At 47.1% G+C, this 22,144-nt stretch overlaps 1 protein-coding gene across 2 annotated transcripts in view; it reads left to right on the top strand.

Moving 5' to 3' along the window:
• Positions 1-22,144, top strand: part of MGST2 (microsomal glutathione S-transferase 2) — a 133,090-nt gene that overhangs the window by 8,856 nt on the left and 102,090 nt on the right. Inside the window, exon 1 of one of the 2 annotated variants that reach the window (XM_069630895.1) lies at positions 9,214-9,512. The exons of the other annotated variant lie outside the window; for it this stretch is intronic. Coding sequence (XP_069486996.1) covers positions 9,332-9,512 — 181 coding nt within the window. The 5' untranslated portion in view covers positions 9,214-9,331. Of the gene's footprint in view, positions 1-9,213; positions 9,513-22,144 lie in introns of those variants that run through there. 2 annotated transcript variants of the gene reach the window in all.

Raw genomic sequence — 22,144 nt, 5'->3', positions numbered from 1 at the left:
CTTTACCATTTGGGGCTCTCGAGCCAGAGAGCCCCAAATGGTAAAGCAGATTCAGGCAGAAACAACGCGGTTGTGTTGGAAAACGCTGCGGTTTTTCTTTCCAAGTTTCTCAGGCTCCTCCGAGCCGGAGGAGCCTGAGAAACTTGGAAAGAAAAACTGCAGCGTTTTCCAACACAATAACGTTGTATTTATGTTTGCGGTCACTTCAAAAGCGACCGCAAACATAAATACAACGTTTTTAAAGCTGCGGTTTTTTTTCTAAGTTTTCCGGGCTCCTCCAGCCCGGAAAACGTAGAAAAAAAACCGCAGCTAGTGCTTATTTTTTGTAAAAAAAATAAATAGCACTTACCGAGATTCAGCTGCAGCTTTCCTGCTCTGGTCTCCGGTCCCCGTCCTCCGCCTACAGCACTAATGAAGGGAAAGCCACCCAGCGGTAGCCTTTGTTTACTACAGCTGGCTGGCTTTTCCTTCATTAGTGCCACAAAAGCAAAAGTCAGCACAGGAGGGCCTCCATTTCACAAAATGGCTGCGCCCATGTGCTTGCTTTTGCGAATTTTGAGCTTGAATAGCTAAAAATTTTACATAGGAGGTTTTAAAACGGAGAATGCTAGTATTTTTTTTATGTGGCCTATCTATTTTTTAAATAAAAAATTTTACTAGACCATCCCTTTAACATTGTGGGTTACAATTTGAGTTGTAACTGGAACTTAATACTGAATCATAGAACAATACATTCAGTACCCCGGTAGGGTTGAAACACAAGGTTATCTGATAGGATGGATCCACTTATTTTCTTAAAGATGCATTTAGGTGCCGTTCATAGGGTTTGGCATTCGTCAGACTGCTTGCCTGGCCAATTAAGGGAGAGTTGTTGCCCTGTAGCAGAAATACAGAAGGTGAATATCAGACAACAGCTTCTTGCGGTTAGTTAACTATCCGTGATGTGGATAGGCGGGCAGCCAAGCCAATCAACTGGCAGGCTGTATCTTACCCAAGCTAGTTCTGCCTGTCTAGAAGGGCTTATAATGGAGTTTTACGAGTGTTTGGTGACCTTTTCTGTAAGAGTTTGCCTTTTCTCTTTCTCCTGACCAAAATATCTATTTTAAGATCAGGTCCGTTGGGGCAGAATATAAATGTGGTGTGGCACAGGATTTTGGAGAAGGGGTAGGAGCCGAATGTGACATGTGGCACGTGCCACAACGTGCCACCAATCTCTGGACTGGCTGAGTTTTTTGGCATGGCATGTGACATTTCTCTCATTCAATTCTCCTCCTAGGCCTCTCCGCTCTGCTGGACTCTTCCTACTTACTGTTCCTCGTGCCCCTTCTGCACAATCTCGCTTTAGATCTTTTCAACTGCTTGCCCCTCTTCACTGGAATATCCTTCCTCTATCTCTTTGCTCTATAAACCTCCTCCTCTCTGTTTTGCTCTTCCTTAAAAAGTCACTTTCTTCTGTCACCTTGGCTGATTGTTACTGGCTGATCTTGAACCCAATTGTTTATGCTGATTTTATTGTACTGCTGATTGTTCTTTGTCAAGCACTTGGTAAAAAGCGATACATAAAATATAATAAAATGCAAATACAAATACCTCCCAGTGGCACGTGTCACTTGTAGTAGTGACATGCAGTGGCAGGTGTCACTGGCACTGACACATGCCATAGTCGGCTCCTACCCCTAATGGGATTTTGTCTGGGGTTGGCCCCTTCTATTAGGTTAGGTGATGGAAGTTTTAGGATTCTCTTGTTTTGTTATTTCTGGAAAAGATGTTTTCCGATGATCCATGCTTTGGAAGATGGAAAGAGAAGTGGTTCAAGAGCACAGCTCACAATTACAGTACCTTTTGGCTTACTGCACAAAAACCCAGACTCATTTAAAAGTGGAAAAGGTCGCTTTCATGTGACAGGCCAAAGCTTACAATCAAAACGCTTAACTGGTTCCATGGCCTAACAAGCTAAAGAGATGTTTGAACAATTAATTAAATAACTTAAACATTTTCATTTTCATTTTCCCCCCAACAATTAAATAATTAAATAACCAATTTCCTCCCTAATGATCCCTTGGATCCTACCGTCTCCTACCCCTTTTCCAGGCGTCCCGCTTTCTCCCAGGGGCCATGCCCCTCCAGGCTCAATACCTGTTCCCCCGGGATGACCTGCTTGTGCAAACAGCGCCACCCCCTCCTTTTCCGTGTCATTCCCCCATTGTGCTTCCCTCCCCCCACATCAAAAGGGGCCATGCCCCCGGCACCAGAAAAAAACTCCCCCGAGGAGTTCTTTCTGCCCCAAACCCCCCCCCACTTTCCTACCTCAAACTCTTTACCCAGTCTCCCAGCCAAGAACCCAAGTCCGCCAGGTAGTGATTATTCCCATACACGGACAAGTGTACCCCATCCTCCCTAAAGATAAGAAAACCCTCATATGTTATTTCCTTATGGTCCATGACCATCACCGCCACTGAGGCACAAAATGTTTCCATTTCCCTGTTTATCCCCTTCCTGGCCCGCTCTATTGCTCCCTCACTTCTTGCTCCCCTCCACACTCTTCGCGGCAACAACTTAGTCCACACCACCACCGCTTGAGGCCACATATACCTAATCCACACTAAATCCCTCTTCATTTTCCTTAGCAGAGACACCCCCGTATCTCTCACCAGGTCATTCTCCCCAGCATGCAGCAACACCACCCGTGGAACCCCATAGTGTTCCCTCATCCCTGCCAATATGGGCAGCAGCTGATCCCACCGCAGGCCCCCCAAACCGTGCCATCTCACCACCACTTCCTTGTAACTGCACCCCAACTTCCTTCCAAACACCCTCTTCTCCGCCTCTTTACCAGCCCACTTCACAATTGAATGGCCAACAATCTAAACTTGCGCCAACTCCCCTTTCTTTTTCGCAGCATCTGAAACAGAAATCACAAAATTACTGACAAGTCAAATTATTCCAACAACAACATCTTGCCCCCAAAGTCCTCCACCATCTTTCTTCAACAATCCCCTTTCCCAAAATCCCTGACGTAACCCTTGTATTTCCCCGACCTCCAACGCCCCAAACTTTTCACTTTATCTTCCGAAAAACCCAGCCTGTTACCCTCAGATGCTGCGCCCATCCTAAAAGAATGAGTCCCAAACTCCTCAGCCTTTTCCCCCACCGTGGCCAGCGCCTTCCGCAATATCCCCAGCACCTGTGCCGCTGTAACCGGCGATCCGTCCGCATGCCCGAAAACCAAACCTGACTTACCCCCACAGCGCTCCTTCCACACCTTACCTGCCTGAACTGGGCATAAAACCTCGCTCCCTCGCCCCAGCAGGACCCAAGCGCCCCTTCCCTTCTGATCCGTCTTGGACCTTTTAATCTTGATGTCTAAACCTTCTTCTGTTATTCGCACATCTTCCCATTGCAGTCCCCCTACCCGCCCTTTCCCCCGACCAACTCAGAAACCCTGAAAGCCCCAAAAAATAACCATGTAAAACAAGCCGCAAACAGTTCCCCCTCCCATATCGACCAGCAAACTCCCCCCACCACCTCAATCAACCTCTGCAACAATTCAGCCGATATCGGCCTCCTCTTATCCTTGTCCCTCTTACTCTCCCTTGCCCATCCTTCCAACATCCTACTCGCCATTTCCCCCCCACTTGGTTGAAAACCCCAAAACCATTTCCCGTAAAAGGCAATCCCTGCTAGCTTTCCTGCTATCGTTGCCCTTGACCAGCCCCTGTCCATGCATCTCAGAAGGAAATTCGTGACATCATCCCTCCTCCGCTCTTCCGCATCCCATCTACCCTTCCAACTACAAGCTCCTCCTCTAATAAAATCCTCCCAGGCCCTCCTGTAAGACTTCTTAGATGCCACGGCCAATGAACCCTCCACCAGAGCAAGCGCTCTCAGCTTCCTATCTTCCACAGCTCCTCCGGAATCTGCTGCCCCTCCTGATCTGCATCTGGAGCCAATCCACGGAATCTCTGACATTGAAAACGAGATAATGCATCAGCGATGCCATTATCCTTCCCTGGCACATGTGTTGCCTTAAACACCACATTCCACTCCATACAACGCAGGACAAATTCTCTCATCAGCCTTGCCACCCTCTGATCCCTAGCTGACTGTCTGTTTACCACATGTACCACGCATTCGTTGTCGACATTGAAGTTCACCTTCTTGTTTTGCAACTCCTTCCCCCACAACTCCAATGCTACTAGTAATGGAAAAAATTCAAGGAATGCTATACTCCTCCCTTCCTTCAACCATCTCTGGCCACTTTTCCGCACACCATTCCCCCTCCCCAAAACACCCCAAAACCACCGGCCCCCGCTGCATCCTAGAGTATCTGAACTTCCCATGTCACCGGGTCTCCCTGCAACCACATTGACATTCCATTGAAACTCTCCAAGAAGCGCATCCAAATTCTGCAATCCTCCCTCACTGCCCCCGATACTCTTATCCGATGATGTGGGCACTTTGCTCCCGCCATGGCCCTTGCCATGTTCCTGCAAAACGTCCGCCCTGGGGCCACCACCTTACATGCATAATTCAGATGCCCCACCAATCTCTGCATCTCCACCAGCATCATTTTTTTGGCCCCCACCGCTTTCTCCAACAGTCCCACCAATTTGCTCACCTTGTCGTGCGGCAAGCGTGAGGTCATGGCCACTGAATCCAGTTCAATTCCTAGAAATGTTAACACCACTGCCGGCTCTTCTGTTTTGTCTTCGGCTAATGGTACACCCAGCTCCTCCATCAATTCCTGAAACAACTTTAGCATTTCTCTGCAATCCTCCTCTCTTTTTGCCCCGCTAATGAACAGAAAATCATCCAGATAGTGCAGCACACTCTCCCACCCTGAGCTGAATGAGAAAACCCACTGTAGAAAAGAGCTGAACCGTTCAAACAAAGCACAGGAAATTGCGCACCCCATTGGCAATGCTTTGTCTATGTATATGCGGTCTTCAAACTGCAAACCTAACAACCAAAAGTCCTCCGGGTGCACCGGCAATAACCTAAACGCCGCCTTGATATCACACTTGGCCATGAAGGCCCCTCGCCCTTCCTTCCTTATCAGCTCAACCGCTTGGTCAACACTTGCATACACACCCCCACATTCCTCCGGGGCAATGAAATCATTAACTGACATACCTTCCGGCCATGACAAATGATGAATCAGTCTGAACTCCCCCGGAGCTTTCTTGGGCACCACCCCCAATGGGGATATCACTACATCACCCAGTATGTCATCAAATGGGCCCACTATCCTTCCCGCCGCTATTTCCTTGCTCAATTTTTGTCTTACCACCTCAACATTTTCTCTTGCCGACTTCAAATTTTCCGCCCACCGCCGCACCCTTGGACCCTGGTAACCTAACCTGAACCCCTGACAAAACCCCTCACTCAAAGTCTTAGCCCCTTCCCTATCCGGATAAAATTGCAACCATTTTTCCAACACACCCACTTTAATTGGAGTAAAAGCTTTTCCCCCCAACCCCTTTTTCTGCACCTCTCCCCCTCCCCCTGTTTCCTTGTTGGAAACACTGCGTGAGAGGGTGTTTTCCACCGCACTTGCTACACTCGTGCCTGAACCTACACAGGGTCCTTGCACAGCTATCCTTATTGTACCCCCAGCACGCTGCTGAGGACTGGCCCCTGCCTCCTCCCCCTTCCCCCTCATGGGCGGGGCGACCAAGAAAGGGCCGGAAAGGCACAGGCAGCCCACTCGCTGTATGTAATGTCGGGGCCGGCCTCGTTGGGGCCATCCATTGCAGCCAGAGATCCATATCTATCTCCCCCCAGACCGCCTGACTGTCCTCTGCCATTCTCGCTCTAAATTCCTCATCATACCTTACCCAGGCAAAGCCCCCAAAGCTCGTAAAAGCCTTCCTTATTACATCCATATATTTCAGCAGGGCCACGCAACGCTCCGGGAATTTTTCGCAATACACACTGGCGTAAATGATAAACGCCGACGTCCAATTCTCAATGTTCACCGGGACCCTCGGGCGTGAAGCCAGTTCCCTCTCTTCCTCCTTAGACCCCTCCTTCGCTCTCACTTCCCTATGGAGCAATTTGAAGACATCCACAAATTCCCCTGCCTGGATCTTCTCCCTGTTTGTTGCCATCAATTGCGCCCCCAATGGTTTTGTTATCCCCATGTATGGCAATTTTTTCTCCTTTCCTTTCACTTCCACCTCTTTATCTTTACCAGCTTGCACTTCGAGCCCCAATGGCTCCACCACTTTGTCCGTTTCGACCTCCACTGAGCAAATGCTCTTTTCAAACCCCTCGGCTCCAATGGCCTGCACACCAACTTCCTTCGTTACACCTTGAAAACCCGCCCGTTCATCCCCTAACCACCTATTTGTAACCCCTCTCTGCCATGCAGATGACCATTCCCTTTCCCGCTCACCTCTTTCCACACCTGCCACCTGCGGCCTGGCGTCCACACCGGTGCTCCTCCTCTCCATTCTTAGAGGGCTCCTACTGCGGGGACAAAACATGTCAGCACACTCACCCAGCCAATAGTTCCCTTGACCCCTTTCACCCCGTCCACATTGCACTTCCCTTTCCCTATCCCACCTTGAACTTCTTCTTTCCTCCCCCCTTTCCCTTTCCGCCCTGTAATCTTCCCATTCCCATTGCCCCACATATTCCTCCCAACCAACTTCATCACCCCTTAAATACCATTGTGGATGCGAGCTCATGCCCGAGATGAGTTGATGATCTTCTTGCGAGCCCGGGGCGTCCGCCCCGCCACTCCTTTGACATCTTCTCGGCGGGGTTGTGGAAACCCCTGCCTGGTCCTCTTCTCTTGGGCGAGGGGTTCCGACCTCCACCCTGGAATCCTCATTGCTAGGGACTGTGCTGCGCCCTCTAGGCTCTCCTTGCGTTGACCGAGGAGGGGCCGTACTGAAACCCTCAACCTCCACCTGAACAGCGGGGGCTGCGCAGCGCCCTCCTCCCTCACTCGTCCTACCCGGGGGGGGGCCGTTCCGCGCCCCACCCTACCCTCCTCCATTGAAGGGGACCTCTCCCTCCTTCTCCCACCTGCACTCTTCTGAAGGTATTTACCCCCTCTTCCCCTCTGCCCTGACACCCCTTTCTGTGCCCCATCCCTGCCCCCACTGTTGTTCCCTCGAGCCCCACCCTCTTGAGCATTCCCATCTTCCCTAGGGCTATCATTCCCTCCCTCCCTGGCTGCCCCCCGACATCCTTACTCCCTCATCCGCCCTCCTGTCTATCTCCTTCCTCATTTTCCTGCCCCTGGATTCCCAAACCTCCCCCCTCCCCGCCGTAGGGGTGCAAGCCAACACTGCCGCAAGCGCCCCATCAGCTGCCGCTCTACGCTGCGGTCTACTGCCCCTTATCTCCCCCTCACCCGTGACCTCCCCCACCGCCCCCTCCAACTGGGCCTTCGATGCCCTGCTGATGATTTCCAGGGCCTCCCTAAGAGCCCTAGCATCAACCAGCCCCCCCTTGCTAACCCCTTGGCCCACCATCGTGCACTACTAATCTGAGAGCACACTAAACCACGCCCTGACGCTCACTAGCTAAATATGCCCCCGAGCCAGCACCTACCCGTGGAAAATTACTCCTAGCCGAGGGAAAAACCAACAGAAATTGCGCTATAACCCTAATGACACAAAGGGTTAAATAACCCCAAAATAGCACTTCTCTTTTCTTTTTTATTCAAGAATTATTATTTTTTTTTTTATTATTTGCCCCCATCTAAAAATACCCCTCCCCCAAAGAAAAAAAACCCTCTCCTGCCTATACTTCTACCCCTGCTAACTGCACACCCCCAGGAACCCCCACTAATGCTGCTGATGATCACCTCTACTTCCCCTAAACTCTAGAACCGCCCGCCCTGCCCCCTGGTGGCCCACAAGCTGCACCGCACTATTCGCAGCTCATTAAAAACAGCGCTGCCCCTTTAAGGCGCCTGCCCTGCCCCCTCTGACAGGAGGCTGTCACTGCGCCTGTGCAACTCCAAACAGACAGGGCCGCCTGGGCTCTGCTGATCCACACCCCCGCGAACCAGAGGAAACGGGCAGGGAAGGCCCGGCGCCGTGGGGGGAGGAAAAGGAAAATGTCCGGGGCTCCCAACGGAAGCCTAATGTGCCGCCCAACCAGGCCTGCACTCCCTCCCCCTCCCGCTCGACGTAGGAAGAAGCCCAAGAAGGTGCCGACGAGGAGAAAATCCCTCTCCCTCGCAACGACCCCCTCTCCCCAGAGGCCCGAAAACTGCCCGAAGACAAAACCTGCCCCCACAATCCCGCCGCCCCACCGCGTAAGGAACGCCCAACGGCAGCTCAGGTAAGGAGAGAGGGAGAGGGGGGGGCAGCTTATTTACGCTACTCCCACTGGGCGAAAACCGCCAACCCCAAGTTGTGTTTTTTTTTTTTTTATTTCTAAATAAATCTTAACTGCCTGCCCACCCCCAGGAACTAACTAACCCTCCTCACCTACTCTACACCGAAGCACCACAGGCCCAGCTAGCTTCAGGGAAGGCTCGGGAGCGGGCGACAGGACTGATGCAATTACCAAGTCCTAACTGTCGCCTGCCTCCCGAACCTTCCCTGAGCCCTTAAATACCCCTAGGGAGGCTCTCTGCCCCCCCACAGCCACTCGCTGGCCGTGTGCAGCGCCAAAAAACTCCCCGGGGGAAACGCTTCGCGTTCCCCCCGGGGCACCCTATGTCAAACAAGCACTGGACTGTCTGCAATAACCCGTCTGCGCGTTACAAAGAAAGGCGGGGAGACTGTGGACATCTAAAATACAGAGGGGGGGGTATTTAGAATGTTACCTCCAACTTTTGGGTACAGGCAAACATGTGCATTCATGCTGCGGGAAATTCCTTATCACAATCGTGCATTATTTACTGCTCACAGAATTCCCAGTAAAACAAGCTGTGTTGAAAATCTTCCCTGGTTCTGCAGCTACTCCAGGAATCATAACGAGAGCCCAAGTGTATTGGGGATTTGTATGTGTTTTCTGAAGGTAAAGTGTGAAGGAGACCTTTTGTGGGGGGAATTCCATTTCAGTGCTGCAGTGGGGTATATTGTTCCTTTTCAGGACAGCATTCCTGTTCTGTGTCGTGAAAATATTCCCTGAAGCAGAAACGTTACCAATTGTATTTTTTAATCACACTGTAGTGGCACCGTCTGCTCCACTGAATAAGCCCCGCCTTCGTGCTCAGATTGGCTAGGAAAATGAATACCCTTTACAGCCACTTTTTCTTTTCAAATGAACTGCCTTCTTTAAAGAAGAAAACGTACCGGCGTCCTTTTTTAGATTTCTAAATGTCATTATTTGTTTCACCTACGTCGCGCTGCACGTTGTAATGGACTCCCCTTGGTTGCTGGCAGCGCCATGGTGGGTGTGTCGCAGGTCACTGTTGTGCAACTGTCTTGTTCCCAGGCTCCCGTCTCCCCTCTCACACCCACTGCACACACGGAGAGAGAACATGGCTGGCGAATATGTATTCCTCGCTGCTGTTTCCCTTCTCTCAGCCTGCCAGCAAGGTAGGGGCGACATCCTGTACTTTCTTAAACGTGCCATGTTATCTAGCACTTAACGGTGCCCTTCTGGGCACGGCTGCGCCGATTTCCAACAATAGTTGTATTCTGTTCAATACGACTTAAAAGGATCTGGCGACCTGTTCGCGCTTTCTTCCCAGAACCTCTTTTAACTTTATAATGGCTGGGCGACGGGCGTGCGTTGGTCTTCGTTCTGCATCCATCGCAATATTGATACTTTTAGTAACCCTTGGTTATATAGCGCTTGATGCCAAGGTAGTGAATCTTCTAAACGCCGCATTCGTTCATAGGCATTTTAAAATGCACGATTTTTTTTTAAAAGCAGTCTTGAAGGAGGACTCCATCTGGCTGCCATTTGGTCCAAGTCACGAGGGTCATCCTTTTTCTCCAGTCCTATGTTTTTGTTTGTTCTTTACCGATAGTACTTTGCAGGCTTGGGCTTTCTAGTTATAGTGTGCTGCAGTTTAATGACGGGCATAAGTGCCAGCATGCAATGGTCTGATAGATGCCAGGAAGTGGATGAAAGGGACCCTCTTAGCATGGAGACAGTTGGCTGCTGTGGTACCTTCCTCAGGCGGTTGTGAATGGGCTGTCTGTCGCCATTGTGGGTTCCAGCCTGATTACACAATGGCGCACTGAGAGAAAACGTGTTCGGAAGGTGTCCCTTGAGTTAGAGGCAAAGGCCTCTCACGTTTGTACTCTTTGCCTCGCCCACAGCGAGGTAACAAATATTGCAAAGTCACTGTGTATTACGATATAGCTAAGTGGGTTAGTGGCCCTGGGGTTAACATCGCTATGTAATCAGGAAAAACTACCTCATGAAGACAGGGCCTCTGGCTCAGCCTTTCATCCTTCCGAGCTCACTGAAATAAGTGCCATTGAGGTGGGTATTTATTATTATTCAACAAGAGACCATTCGTAGTATAGAAACGCTCCATAATATAGAAGTGGTCAGAATTACAAAAAGGTTACTACTGATTTAAAATGCTAACATCACTTCAAACAGGCTGCTTGGTGTGATCTCTCAAAGTTTGACAAAATAGGTCAACAAGCGGGAAATAAAAACAAGGTCAGGTGATATTCTTGTGTAACTGTTATAGGCAGGGCCGGCCCTAGGATTTGCTGGGGACCTGGGGGCAAAAGATGTGTGGGCCTGCTAATTTGCATAAATAGTGACATCACAGAATGAGTCTTTAGTACGCAACGCTATCATAGGAAGTTAAATTAGAAACATTTTGCCATGCGCAAGGTAGTACACAAATGCACTGTGGCGTCCATTATATGAATTGTCAATAGTAATACTTACCTGTGTGGCAATATCAGGAGTGAGGCATTTTTGTTGAAGTTGTTGACAGCTGAATACCTTGTACAGACTAATTTTGGCAGATAGGGCATAGTGTGATAAAAAGATTTGGCCAGGAGCACACACTTTGATGAAGTGGAGAAGCCTGGATCGGGGGCTAGTCTGCATTTCTGTAACTTGAACACATTTCTTCCAAGTTGTAATTTGTAGCACCGGCTTAACGAGGGCCCCTGCGGTCCCTGGGGCCCCGCCACCACATGTCCTGGGAGGAGGGGGGTGACCTTAAAAAAAGCTGTCTTTTTTTGTAATCACTCTGCTTTCATAAAGAAATTATTTCTGTATTTCTTTTTGAAGTCCGAGGGTTCCCCCCACCCCATGACATGGAAGCCTCTAGGCTGGAGGCCTCCATGTTATGGGGTGGGGTGCTCTATGACTTAAAAAATAGTTTCTTTTTCAAGTCACTCTGCCTTCATAAAGAAATTATTTCCATTATGGTTCGGTCCTTAACGGAAATCATTTCTTTATGAAGTCGGAGTGACTTAAAAAGTAAACCATTTCTTTTTCAAGTAATAGGGCACCTTTCAACCCCATGACGTGTGCGTCTGTGATTGTATGGTGAAAGGGTGCACACTTAAATGTATAGGTGGCTGCCCATTTGAGTGTACGGTGAACGGGTGCCCACTTAAATTTATGGGTGGCTGCCTGGGTGTGCCTGTATGGTGAACGGGTACACACTTAAATGTATGGGTGGCTGGCTGTGCGTGTGTGTGTAGTGGCTTCAGAGCTGCCAGAAGCACGGAAACTGCTCTCCTGAACATCTGTGAGGACTTGCTCTTGAACCTCGACTCCAACACTCCGTGTGTTCTCATTCTGCTCGAGCTCTCTTCTGCCTTTGACACTGTCAACCATGCCATCCTGCTCAACCGTCTCCGTGATAACCTGGGTATCACTGGTCAGGCTCTGGCGTGGCTGACCTCTTTCCTCTCCAATCGACCCTCCCAGGTCCAACTCGGGTCCTTCCTCTCTGACATCTTTTTCTCCACCTGTGGTGTCCCCCAGGGATCTAATCTCTCCCCCTGGCTGTTCAACCAGTATCTGGCACTCCTTGCCCACTGCATCGCGGCTCTCTGCCCCAACTTACAGTGCTATGCGGACGATACCCAGCTCATTTTCAGGCTACCCTCGGCCTCCTCCTCTCCCTCCCTCATCTCTGACTGTCTGTCTGCTATCCAGGAATGGTGTGTCGCCAATGACCTCTGCCTTAATGCCAGTAAGACTGAGATTCTGCTCATCGGCACACCCACTCCCTCCTTCCCTGCAGCTCTCTGGCCGGCCTCTCTTGGCCCTCTTCCTGCTCCTACCTGCAAGGCAAAACACCTCAGGGTTATCTTCGACTCCACACTCTCCTTCTCTCCTCATATATCTGTCTCTAAGAAGTCACACTACCAGCAGCAGCTCCTCAGAGGTATTCTTCCCTTCCTCTCCTTCCCCCAGAAGCTCGCTGTCTCCCGAGCCCTGGTTCTCTCAAAGCTGGACTACTGTAACAGCCTCTATCTTAATCTGCCTGCCTCCACACTCCGCCCTCTGCAACTCATCCAGAACAGAACTGCGAGACTTGTCCTTGGCCTCAAGCCCAGGGACCGTATCTCTCCAGGACTGAAATCTCTACACTGGCTCCCAGTGGCTGCGAGGATAAAGTTCAAAACCCTCTCTATTGTCCACAAGGCCTTCTGGGGCCTGGGGCCTAAATACCTTCAACTCTCTCTTCCTAAATATCTCCCTTCCCGAGCCCTTCGCTCATCCGTCTCCAACTCCCTCAGGGTCAGCCGCTTCTCGAAGCAACGAGCTGGGGGTAGATCTCTCTCCGCGGCAGGGGCCTCCCTCTGGAACAGCCTTCCTGCCCCCCTGAAACTTGAGGAGAACCATCTCCGGTTCCGGAAGCACCTCAAAACCTTCCTCTTTGCTTCTGCTTTCTCTCTCCCTCTCCCCTGCTAATTCTTCGCTGAAACTGCACTGAATCTGCAACTGGGCCACTCTCACCGACCTCGGTCCTGGGCCCAGCCACTCTCCACTTGCACTGCCTCCCTGGCAACCCCTGCACTGCGGGACTGTCTCTATCCCTACAGCCCCCCTTCCCAGCACTTGTTCTGCACTTACCTTGCACTTGCCACCAGCTGGCCCTTTTATTTATTTATTCTACTTACCTTGTACTGCACTTCCCCCCTCCCCTTCCCCATGCACCTCTCCCTTCCACCTACCCCTGCACTTGCGCGATCTGAATGAAACCTGGCCTAGTAGGATCGTTGTCTGTCTTCCCCTTGTTCCCCCCTCCCTGCCTCGTCGCGCCTTGAAACACTTGTGTATAGGCACGTTACAAATGCCTTATCATATCATATCATAATGGTGTGTGTGCTTGTGTTCAGTGGTACAACAAAACCTACATTTTGGGTGGGGGTTCTAGCCCTTCAAATGTTGGGAGAGGTGCAAACTTCATGGGCGGTGGGGGAGGTGCAAATCTATGTGTGTGGGAGCATCCAACTTCTTTATGCATTCTAATGTGACTATTCTAGTGCAGCTTCATTGTTATAAGCACTATCTGTGGAAGGCATTGCAAACATGTGGATATTGTGTTCTGCTAACTGAAACTAACTGCTGTTTTTGCACAAGTTTCATGATAATTTTTATTTTTATTGTGTTTATATTTGGGCAATACTAGCGCCTAGATGCCTACGGGCTAAGTGCGCTTTACAAAAGTAAAAATAAATACAAAATTAATTAGCAGTATGCTTTTATTTCAGAAGCTACAGATATGGATTATTTTGAGTGGCAAAAAAAAATAATAGCAAATGATAACTGTGTTTATTAAGTGCTGCTCACTACAAAATGAGAAGGGAGCCTCATTAATGTATCCCTGAGGCTTGATTGGATGTGGTGAGAAGGCCAAAACTGTTTGCCAGTGTAGAATAGCCAGGGATCCTATAGCAGAAAGTTGAAAAGGCAACTGAGTGGGTTACAAGACTGTTGCTGAGATGTTATATGTTTAGACCTTCCTGTAAATCATATGTCTTCTTTCCTATTCCTGTGGCAACATGTGCTGTAAAATGTGGTGTTTTGACATGGGGATGAGTATGGCTCCCTCGCTTCACTCAGTGTGGGAACTTTTGCCCCCACAGTGAGAATCAAAAACTGGTACCCAAGAGCATACGCACATTAAGTGAACAGATCCTAAATATATGATATGATATGATAGGTTATTTATAACGTGCTTAATACCCAGAGGTTTCTAAGCGCAGACCCCGGAATCAAACCTGTGTTGCTCCGCCTCGTCTTGCTTCCAAGGCGAGAACGTTGCTGCTGAGCTATCCTCCCGAAAGTGAAAGATACACATTTAGTTCAATTGACCTTTCCCCTTAGAAAAAAGTGCACTAGACAAAAGAGCACTGGCCTTTCAAAAAAAGTAATCAACAACAGAATAATAACCTGAGCGAGGAAATGTTCCAATAAATACGCTGGCAAACTATAAAAGGTGCTCACCTTTTAAACCCAGCAATATGTACTGAAATATTCCCTAGAAAACAAAATCCCAATAGGAGCATGTGCTTTTATAATAATTCTATGTGTCTGCACTATGAAATATGACAACCTGGGTAGAATCCTGGTAGCACAATGCTTGAGCAGGCTTGCTGAGCACAAAAACACCCAAGGGGTCGCGTCCTCCCTCTGTACACCGTCCACACACATGTATCCTTTACTTGTGCCCTTAATAGCAGCACATAGCCACAATCAGGGGAAAATAACTGCTCCAGTATCCAGGATTTCAACCTCTCTTGACACATTCTAGGCAGATATTCGGGACTCTCTCATTTCCCCTACTCAACCCCATGTCTGGCTTTCAACAACACTCTGCTTTAAGATGATGACTTGGCAAGTAGACATACCACGGTAAGGTACCCACTCAAATATATAAATCCTGACAGAAGTATGTTAAGCAAAAAGTGTACAATCATTATTCTCCAGTTGTCTAGGAGACTACACATGCCAGAATGCAATTCAGTAAAGGGCCAAAAATTGCCTTTTTTGTTTTCAAGACATGTAATGTGTGAAAAGGTTACCTGTTTGGGTTTGTCAAATGTAAACTTCATGTATGATGTGATGAAAAAATCACATTCTACCAAAAATAAATACTTTTTGGTGCATTAAATATGAACATCTAAAAATAATGTAGCAAAAACTATTTTGTGTGATATATTGTAGTGACCTGTAGGAGAGCGTAGATTTAGGCAGCTGACTGGTGCTTTGTGTGGGCTTTCAGAATGTTAAGGAGGAGGTTGAGAGACGACACTGTGGCCTCACGCGAGCTTAGTACATGGAAGCCACACATCCCCCATTAAAACAATATTCTTGGTATAGTTGAGGCAGGCACTGGTGCCTGCAGGGCCTCTTCTGACAGCGAGGCCCGGGGCTACTGCACAGACTGCCCATGCCTCGGGCAGGCTCCAGTTATAGGGCCGATTCACAAAGAACTCTGTTTTACCCTGGAGTTAAACATGCAGAGGGTTATCCAGTGATTTTACCAACATTTTCCTTATTCAAGGTATTTTTTACTGAAACATTTTTACCGAAAAAATACAGATTTTTACAAAATATATATATGGGCGATGAGGGGTTAAAACAGGTGGGGAAGTGATTGGCAGCATTAAAAACATGGAGAAACAAGGGCTTTGGGGGGGTGAGCCACCACAAATTAAAACAATTTAAAATTCAGTATGTTTTTGCTAAAAATGTTTCCTGAAAAAATACCTCGAATAAAAGTCTTCGGTAAAATCACAATAAACCATGCCATGTTCTTTCTCAAGAGAACACCTGCTTCCCTTTTTTAAAATGTATTTTGCAAGGAACTTGGGGTTGGTCGCCCTGAGCTACCTGGGGGAACCCAGACACGGACACCCGCTCACTGTGCTCAGAGAGGCACAGGTCCACCTCACTGATGAGGCCCAACAAGGCTGAAACACGTCTATGGGTTTTCTGTTGGTAGTCTTCTTCAGAAGGGAATTGCCTTAGCATTTCGGTGGTGGACTGTCCATATGGGTGGGACAAAGACTGATGAGCAAATTGATATTTCCCATCTGTGAAGGTACAGTGAGCAAAAAGCGATGGCTGCAGACTCTTAAAGTGGGAAGAAAACCACAGAACAGGTTATCATGCCATGATCTTTCTGGAGAGGGGCGCCTGCTACCTTTTTTGAAAAAACTATGCAGAGGGCCGTTTGATTCACAAATAAGGCACACGAGTAAGCTCTGACTTAATTCCTGACTTGCTCGTCTCTTTCCAAAAGTAAGTCATAGTTACTGATAGTAACGTTTTTCATGGGTGGCTCATCTGTGATGGGCGATGGGATGCTGACCTGCCACTCATTAAAGATGGAAAAACAGTCAAGTAAAACAGCTTCAAATAATAACAGGGAAGTTGTCCTAAGAGAGAGAAAAACAAAACGCCAAGGAGAACACATTGGTATTTGTGAGTACTTTCTCCACAAAATCATGGCAGATCGAAAAGATAATCAAACAACACTGTCATATCATGAATAGTCAAACTAGTACATTACCACCATCAATATCTGCATTTGAATAGAACACACCTGTTCAAAGTATTAGAAGTGACATTACCAAACAAGTTCTACACGCTTTTCAAAGTCTAAGCCTTGCATTTAACATTAGCCCCTCAGTGTGTTAGTACACTGATAGAACCAAAAAAGTACATCTGGGTTTGGAACACCCTTGGAAACAATCCTGTTTGTCCAATACAACATGGGTTGTCTATGCTATATTTTGCCCATGTAATTTATTATATTGGAAAAATCTGCAAGGTGAAAACACACATTTGTTAACATTGTGGTTGTATACGCAACAATATACTATCAGCCCCACTGATCTGTCATTATCAGGAGAATAATCATATGGAAAATTATATCAGAAGGACAGTACACCATACTGAAGGCATAAACTAAGCAGTGTTGCATAGCAATCTGCTATGCAATTGTGTAGGTTTCCTAATTAAATTGACACTTGTATAGCACAGCTAGCTATTTAAATTACCCTGTTCAATAAAAGCACGACTCACCCTGCATTTCTCTCTATTGCCCAGAGGGCTCTCGCCACCCCCTTTTCTCTGTTCACTGCAAGTTCAAAGGGGCTTCAATAGAGAGAGTCCAGCATTAATCATCCCCTCGGCTCTTAAAAGTTCCAAAGGCCTGTGTGGGAGTGCTAGCCAAGAAGAGATCTTTCTTTTTCAAATGATTGCAAACCAGAAGTAATCGGGATGATACTTTTATTAAGCTAACTATATCCTGTTTGGCAAAGACCAGTATGTGGTTTTTTTTTTTTTTTTTTTTTTTTTTTTTTATAAAAGACAGCCCTGCAATTCCATTCCGAATAATTTACATTGTTGCATAATTACTGTATTGCTACGTCTGCATGTTCTTCAGTAAAGTTTCGGTTAGTGTATCTAAATCTCATTGTGTCAACTACATTTCATTTTGGTTGGGAAGTTGCATCATATTGACGTGTGAACACTTTTGAAAATGTACATGAGCACACCGCCAAATGCTTTTGATGGCACTCCTAGTTCTGTGGCCTGCTGCTTGGATACATCTGTGCAACTGGTGATCAGTCCATGAACTGATCCCAAACTCCTCGTTCAATCTATCTTATCAACCATTTTGCTTTATACCAGCTACTCTAAAATGAAGATGGTCGCAAACTACAATGTTCCATGTAGTTTGGCCAGTTGTCTGCCTGCTACATCATCCACTCTGCTTAGTGTCATACTTTCTTTCCTCTTACATTATGAATACATAAAGCTAACTAGATGTTTAGGAAAAGTAGTGATCAATACTTCCATCTAGTCTGTACATCTATAGATCTATTGCAATACCATACACTGTAATTAGTCTCCAGAGCTCGCTTTGCTCTACAATTATGATTGCATTATATATTAGCACCTGCAGTAGAGAGCTGGCCAAACCGGAGGCCAGGAATGCAAGCAGAATTTGCAAGTAGCTGTCCGCATTTCATGCTGTGCCTCTACCCAAACTTTACCCTGTTCTTGTAGACGGTGCCCCAGGCTGAGTCACCACTGGAGTGCCACACCTCAACCCCTACCCACCCACTCACCTGTGCACCTCCTGGCTCACCTCCAGATCCTGGAAATAGTTATTTCCAAATGCGGCCATATATGTAATTACTTTTAAATTTAAGCCTGAATGGCACAAAGCCTGGTTTCCTTAAAAACAAAAATGATCAGCACCCCAGATGGCGGCACAAGGATGGAATGCTGTTTCTAGACCTAAGGATCATTAGTGGCCATGCCCGCCCCCAAAAGGATATTTAACGCTATATTGAAAATTGTTATCAATGACAGGCAGGGGCTATCTTGTCCACCTGAAGTTACCAATTACCCTGCCTGCGTACGCACCACACTACGTATTTAGTCTCAGGCGATGACTTTCCTTTAACATTGTGAACGTTATGATTTATAAAACTTCAGAAATTCACCTTATACAGCAAATTATAGGTCAAGTATACAAAAAACGCACCACTTCCCTGTGCAACACCAACTGCTCCCAGCTGCACAGGGCCTTGCACTGAAAACTGGTTTTAGAGCATCTTTATCAAATCTGTTTATTTGTGTCCATTCATGCATCTAACCTTAACATTTTAGACACTCATTTCACTAATGGCCTACTTCAGCAGTAAACAAAAATGCAGTATTGTTGCTCATTTTATGTCTTGGGTACAAATAACATCTGGTGACATTAAAACTATTATAGACAATTGCTAATCAAATGTATTTGCTAATCAAGAAACATTTAATTCGTAAACTCAGGATTTGAAAACAAATGTATGTCTAGCACACTCCACCCTGGGTGCATATACACGGTGAACATTGAGAATGTATATTACATAGTTCAGCGCATGGAGGCATTTTGCACATTATTGTTGATAACAACATTATCTTATGCAAGGAGTGCACTTATTCATCAAATTACTCATGTGATCATATATGTTCCACATAACTGAAGATATCTCCATCTCTCAAAATATTGTAAGCAATTTTTGTTTTGAATACTTGATTCAGCAATATCACGCATGGTGAGTTCGCCATGCAGAACCACCAAAATATATTTTTCAACTTGTGCTAACAGAATGACCTTACAGTCACGTGATGACCTATTGTGTTCCACGCAATCTTTTGAGGACTTTTTTTAAACAAAAGCAACAAGGTGTTGCAAAGGACCTGCCCTAGCTACAATGCCCCCCGACCCACAGTGAAAACGATTACATATCATGCAGGTATACTAAGCACCAGGACATATGTTGCTCCCTCTTCCTCCCCTAAACGGGGTTGGCTTTACTCTTTAATCGTAGCATTGTTTGTAATTCAGTAAACTACATGTTAAAATACATGATATGTGTCCCCCAAAGGATGATAAAAACATCCCCAGAAGATTAACTACAGAGTACAATTGATGGGGAATACATGACTATGTGTAATTGATAGGGAATACATACCACATCCAGGAATGGGTATCGGGTGCATCCAACAACACGGCTGAACTCTATGAATTCTGCAGGGAAGTAGCCAACTCTTCTGCAGTCTCCTCCTCCCCTCTTCCATCCCAGACCCTCTGTAACGCACTGGCCACACACTTCACCACTAAAACTGTGGACATCCTGAGCACCCTTACTACCCTCCTGCCCAACCCCTCCCCACTCCCTTGCCTCCTACGGTTTCTCACCCTCCGTCTTCCTCCCTCTCTGCCTTCTCCCCTGTCACACCTGAAGAAGTCACCAGAGTTGGTGGCTCCATGACGGTCCCTTCCACACAGGATTCCCCTTACTCCTCCAGAACCATCAAGGACAATGTTGGCTCTCTTTTCAATGTACTTGCTGATCTCTGCAACTACTATTTTGCCACTGGATCTTTCCCATCATCCCTCAAACACTCTCTTGTGTGCCCCCTCCTGAAAAAAACTTCAGCAGGCCCTACCTGTCCAGCCAACTACCCCCCTATTTCTATCGCCTACTTCTTTGGGAAACTGTTGGAGATGCTGGCCTTCCCACAATTTACCTCACACACTGAACTTGTTGGTGGTCTCCACGACCATCAGTCTGGATTCTGAGCATCCATAGGCATGAATAATGCTCTTCTGAACATCCTTGAAGAACTGTTTGCATCTCTGGACTCTAACTCTCTAGCTGTCCTCATCCTACTCGATCTCTCCTCTGCCTTTATTACAATTAACCATTATATCCTCATAAAACATCTCCATGATACCCTTGGTATCTTGGAGTGGGCACTGGACTGGCTTGTCTCCTTCCTAACTGACCGTTCATCCCAAGTCATTTTGGGCACCTTCTCCTCACTGACTTCCTTCTCTACCTGTGGTGTCCCCCAGGGCTCAAAACTCTCTCCCTGGCTCTTCAACACTTACCTTGCTCAGCTAGCACTCCTTATTTCCTCCTTCTCCGCCAACTTCCAGTACTATGAAGATGACGCACAACTCTTTTTCAAACTTCCTGCTGACCCTCTTGCATCTTCCTTCATCCCTGACTGCATATCTGCCATCCAGTCCTGGTGTACTTCCAACAATCTCTGCCTCAACGCCAACGAGACTGAGATAATTCCCATTGTGACCACTGCACCCTCTTTATTCCCCTTGGAGTAATCTTTGACTCCTCTCTCTCCTTCCTCCCTCACACTCACACTCAGGACATTGTCAAGAAGTCCCACTTTCAACTCTTCCTTCTCAAAGGAATTCTCCTTTTAATCACTTTCATTCAGAAGCTCAATGTTAACTGAGCCCTGGTTCTCTCTAGGCTTGACTACTGCAATAGCCTTCTTCTGAATCTACCTTCTTCCACTTTACAACCCATTCAGCTACTCCCGAATAGGGCAGCGAGACTTCTACTTGGCCTTAAGCCCAGAGAGCGCATCTCTCCTGCCCTAAAAACACTTCACTGGCTCCCGGTTGCAGCACAGATTAAATTCAAATCCATCTGCATCATCCATAAGACTGTCTGGGGCCTGGGACCACGCTATCTGCAACTTTCTCTTAATAAGTACTCTTCTTGTAGACCTACGCGGTCCTCTGGCACCAACACAGTGTGTAAAGAGTTTTGCTAAACAGAGTGCTGGAGGCCGATCACTTTCTTCAGCTGGCTCCCTCTTATGAAGCAGCCTCCCACTTCCTCTTCATCTTGAGAAGGACTTCCTCAAATTCCAGAAGCTCCTCAAGAGTTTCCTCTTCACCTCCTCCTTCCTTTCTTTCCTCCTCTGCTAATCTCACAGTCACTGTGATTGGTGGCCAGGGCCCTTATGTATCCTTTGGGGACCTGGCCTCCCATACCCAATCGCCCTAGCCTCTACCTATCTCATGCACTTGCCTTGGCACACACCAGCCTCAATCCTGTAGGCTTGCACTTTCTACCCAATGCGGCTCCAGCTGCATAGCACTTACCATACTATGCACTTTATCTGCTACTCACCCACGAGCGCAGACATTCCATCACTTACCCCACCCCCACTTCCCCTCTTCTCACTGCACTTGCACGTTCTGAATGCTCACAAGGCATAGTCGGTATGTCTTTATCGTCCATTGTATTCATTTTTTTTAATCCCATGTTCCCTCCCTGTTGCCCTGTGGGCTCTTTGAAACAGAATTGACTTACTGTATAAGCAGCTAACAAATACACAATTAAATAAATAGTATTTCATTTTTCCCATATGCATCCTCAATACTACATTTTGAAAGCAAATTCTTAAAACTATACAACTAAGAATACTCTGCTTTGAAAATTTAACAAAAATACTGTGAGGATTCATATATTATGTCTCTGTAAATGCAGGCTAGTCCTCTAAAATAATTGGATTGAGACAACTCCATGAGTCTTTGAAGGCAGCCTGATCTATACAGGTCAAGGATTCTTCCAATTTCATTTTGTTGGGTATAAGAATTATTTTTCCCAGGTAGGACAAAATATTCCTCCAGTATTGCTCCCTGCAATAATATATGCTCTTGATTTACCCCTGTACATAGCACAGCCTCTACATTTTCCTACCCATTTTTTCAGTCCTTTGGCAATCAATAGCCACCCGCTTGTGAGCTAGTTCCATTAATGGCACAGCGGAACGAAACAAGTCGGCATTATGATATATATTCTGATGTAGACCTCTGAAGTGTGAGAATCACCAATTACATACATTAACAACCTGTGGCATACCAGAATTGAAAATTAAGTTTGGACTGCCTGTC

This window comes from Ambystoma mexicanum, chromosome 6q (genome assembly GCF_040938575.1).
Source record: "Ambystoma mexicanum isolate Mex_15411 chromosome 6q, UKY_AmexF1_1, whole genome shotgun sequence".
In the NCBI taxonomy this organism is placed as follows: Eukaryota; Metazoa; Chordata; class Amphibia; order Caudata; family Ambystomatidae; genus Ambystoma; species Ambystoma mexicanum.
The sequence above is the reverse complement of the archived record's forward strand: the minus strand, read 5'-3'. Positions and strand labels throughout refer to the sequence as shown.